Raw genomic sequence first — 3,288 nt, 5'->3', positions numbered from 1 at the left:
CAAGTAACACAGCGCAAACCACAAATAGTGTTTATCAAAGCTAGGGTTGTTACATGCTAATTCGCTACCTTACTCATATATAAAAATATGGGTTTCATAATAAAGATAAAAAACAAAAGAAATATTGGGATCCACTCTCGTACTATCAAGATAATAGCAATCTAATCCAATTCCCATTATTGAAAAACACCCAACAATTGACTAACTCAAAAATATTAAGAATTATTAAAACTATAGGCATACATACGTGCATATATATAAACAAACATATATATATATATAACGATTTAAAAATAAATGACATTTGAGTATTGGTTAATGAATAAATGCATGTATTTTGTTATTTAAAAGTTATATGAATGTCTTTTCTTTTTTGCATTTAAAAAATACAAAAAACAATTTTTTTAAATTTAAAAATATTTTATCAACACTTGCTTTTTTTATTTATATACATTGTGTTATATTATAGATAATAGATCATTTAAATTACAAAATAGATTTTTTGTAGTATATTTGTGTAGATTGAATTAAAGTATATATCCATACGTCTGGTATATATGATGAAATATTAAAAATTAAATATAAAATCTCTAAATCACACCTTATTTCAAAAGCTGCTAAAAGGTAAAAGAAGATGTAAAAAGAAATAACAGATTAAAAATAAACAAATAATTAAAATGTAACAACAATACTGAAATTAGTAACAAGTGAAAAAGGCCTTGGTGATCTATATCCAATTGACTTGTAAATTAAACAATATTTCTAATTTGTATAATGCTATGATAAGCAATTGGATAAACTCATAAACATGTGTCTTTTTTTTAATCTATTGTATGTATTTAGACTGATTCCGACTTAACTTGTTTTTAGAGCATTTACAAAGAAAGGCATAGGAGCATCACATGCAAATCACTCTCCTTGTTGAGCATTGATACCTCATCTTGTCCCATAAGCATCTCTCTTTTTCCCTGCTGCTTTTCACCCATAGCACACACACCAGCCACTTTTACGTGCACTCTTCTAACAACCCAATAAAGTTTCTTCTTCTTTGCAAGCCCACTCTCTCAATCTCTCATGTATTTTAAACCGTTAAAGTTTCAGCATAATCAAGATCTACTGGAGAAAAAAGGCAGACAAGGGGGCTTTGCAGACGGTCTTTGCTGTTCTTGGATGCCCCATGTAAGTTTAGACCCTTGTTGTGTTCCCATTTTCCAGTCAACCGTGTTACATGTATTTAAAAACCAATACCAAAAGCTTTAACCCCGTCCCTCTTCATTACAACTCTGCATAACCCTCTCACCTCAAGGGCTCCAGGTTTTGTTTCTCTCATCTTCTTTCTAACCTAATCGAACTTCAATCGTCTTTCTCCTTCATAGCATAAAGAAAAACAAATAGTAGAAATAGTCTAAAAACTATCTGTTTTTTCTATGTTGATGCAAGCTGTTTTCTGGAATCTTGCTCTCTTTATCTTCCGGCTTCATTATATGATTCAGGATTGTAGTTCTGTCATATTCATCTCAAGTCATCATCTTTAGTCGCATATAATTTCAGGGGCTACACAGAAAGAGCTCGGAGATGGAAAACCTCAACTCACAGCTATATTGGCAGAACTACTGCATAATCAAGGAAAACGAAAGGTTGAGGAGGAAGGCTCAACAGCTGAACCAGGAGAACCAGGCTTTGTTGTCTGAGTTGAAGCAAAAGGTGGCCAAAGGACGCTCCAATCCAGAACAAGGCTCCTGTCTTAGCTCCACATCCAACCCAAACTACAGTGACCCCAGCAAACCATGACCATAATCATAAGACTGCATTCATTGCATTTATTTTTAACCACAGGTACCATTTTGCTGTTATCTATGCAATTTCTACATTGGAGGAAGAAAAGAATATTGGTTTATTTGAATAATGAAGTTCTGAGCACCAAAATATGAACGACACGATTATGTTAACTTTCTATTCTCTCTAATATTAGTTAACACAATTAGTCCACAATCAGCTTCCTGTCTATGCTGGAGAAAGTTCGGTAAAATGCCTTGAAGTGTTTGTAAGCAATGTCTATATCTTCCTTCCCACATACTTCTCTCACACTGCAAAAATGCAAATCATGAGAAGGAATATAACTAAAACCTACAGGAAAAGTACGAAAAAACAGAGCAGCATTAAACGAACACAGCAACTTATCCGATGGAAGAAGCAAGTGATATAAAAGTTTTTCGCCTCAAGTGGTTATGACACGTATGAGATCTTACTAAGAACAGTGCGACACTTAGTTAAACCCATTTGATAAACTGGCCATCCAAGTGCACTTGAATAAGCCATTTGACTTGCAGAACTAAACTGTTTATCATGTTATAGATGATTTGTTAAGAATAAATTTATGTTTTTCTGGCCACATTAATAAATTTAGTTAGATGTGTTTTAGAAGTCAAACCTTGTAGGTATATTTCTCGAGTCACACATGTTTATAAATAGGGCCAATGCAGCAATATATAAATCCTATATGTTGCAAGTCCTACCATGCATTCACAGGAGAATTATTTGTGCAGCTCCTATTCATAAATTCAGAAACATAGCAGAATTTGATACCTGTGCATAGAAAGCTGAGCAATGCCACAATCAACAGTACGTATGCCAACTCCTGAAGCAAGTATTGGACCAATGGTGGATCCGCATCCCATATCATTTCTTACCACAAAATCCTACAAAGAAAGGACAGAATAAAATGCAGTGACAACTGGCTCAAAGAGAAAAAAATATATATAAAAGCTAGAAGTATGTTAACGCATCTCTGAACTGTTTTTGTTTTTTTATTTTTTGTTATATTCACTTCTCAACTATTCATCACCATGAGTTATGTTTCCAAGACACAGGATCCATGAGAATTACATTAACACTTAGAAATAATATCCACTTATTTTTCATGTTCTGGTAATTGTAGGAATTGATGACTGTAGGACAAGAATACATAATTGCTCTAACACTTATTATAATAACCCAAAACCAAGACAATCTGATTTAGTTTTTAGCTCAGACAAAGCTACCAACAAGAAAAAGTGGTTAACTGGATGAGTCAGGTTTGGATATGAATGGCTGGGGAGCCAAATTATAATCCTCTGCTATGTAACTCCCAAATAATGATGCTCTACTAATATCTTTAAATGAGTGACAACAAACAATGACTCATCAGAAGACATTAAATTCGCCTTTTGCCTTTCAAAATGGCATAATATAATTCCTAAAAGCCGTTCACTTATCAGCGACATCCTAGATTTCTCCAAAAGGCAAACC

The 3,288-nt window shown here is 33.5% G+C and overlaps 2 protein-coding genes across 2 annotated transcripts in view; one reads left to right on the top strand and one right to left on the bottom strand.

Annotated features, from left to right (window-relative positions):
* The first annotated feature begins 722 nt into the window (after positions 1-722).
* On the top strand, positions 723-1,806 carry LOC110428779 (uncharacterized). Its single transcript, XM_021444688.2, has 2 exons — positions 723-1,179; positions 1,552-1,806. The coding sequence occupies exons 1-2, from the start codon at positions 1,075-1,077 to the stop codon at positions 1,789-1,791; spliced, it is 345 nt and encodes a 114-aa protein (XP_021300363.1). The 5' UTR covers positions 723-1,074; the 3' UTR covers positions 1,792-1,806.
* Positions 1,807-1,828: 22 nt separating this feature from the next.
* Positions 1,829-3,288, bottom strand: part of LOC110428778 (Zn-dependent exopeptidases superfamily protein) — a 13,803-nt gene continuing 12,343 nt past the window's right edge. The window contains exons 8-9 of the mRNA XM_021444687.2: positions 2,587-2,699; positions 1,829-2,087 (exon numbers count right to left, since the gene is read on the bottom strand). Coding sequence (XP_021300362.1) covers positions 1,982-2,087; positions 2,587-2,699 — 219 coding nt within the window. The 3' untranslated portion in view covers positions 1,829-1,981. The remainder of the gene's footprint in view (positions 2,088-2,586; positions 2,700-3,288) is intronic.

Source organism: Theobroma umbraticum, unplaced genomic scaffold, assembly GCF_002168275.2.
Source record: "Theobroma umbraticum cultivar Fairchild unplaced genomic scaffold, ASM216827v3 scaffold_477.0, whole genome shotgun sequence".
Lineage (NCBI taxonomy): Eukaryota > Viridiplantae > Streptophyta > Magnoliopsida > Malvales > Malvaceae > Theobroma > Theobroma umbraticum.
Note: the sequence above shows the minus strand (reverse complement) of the source record. Positions and strands in the feature narration are given on the sequence as shown.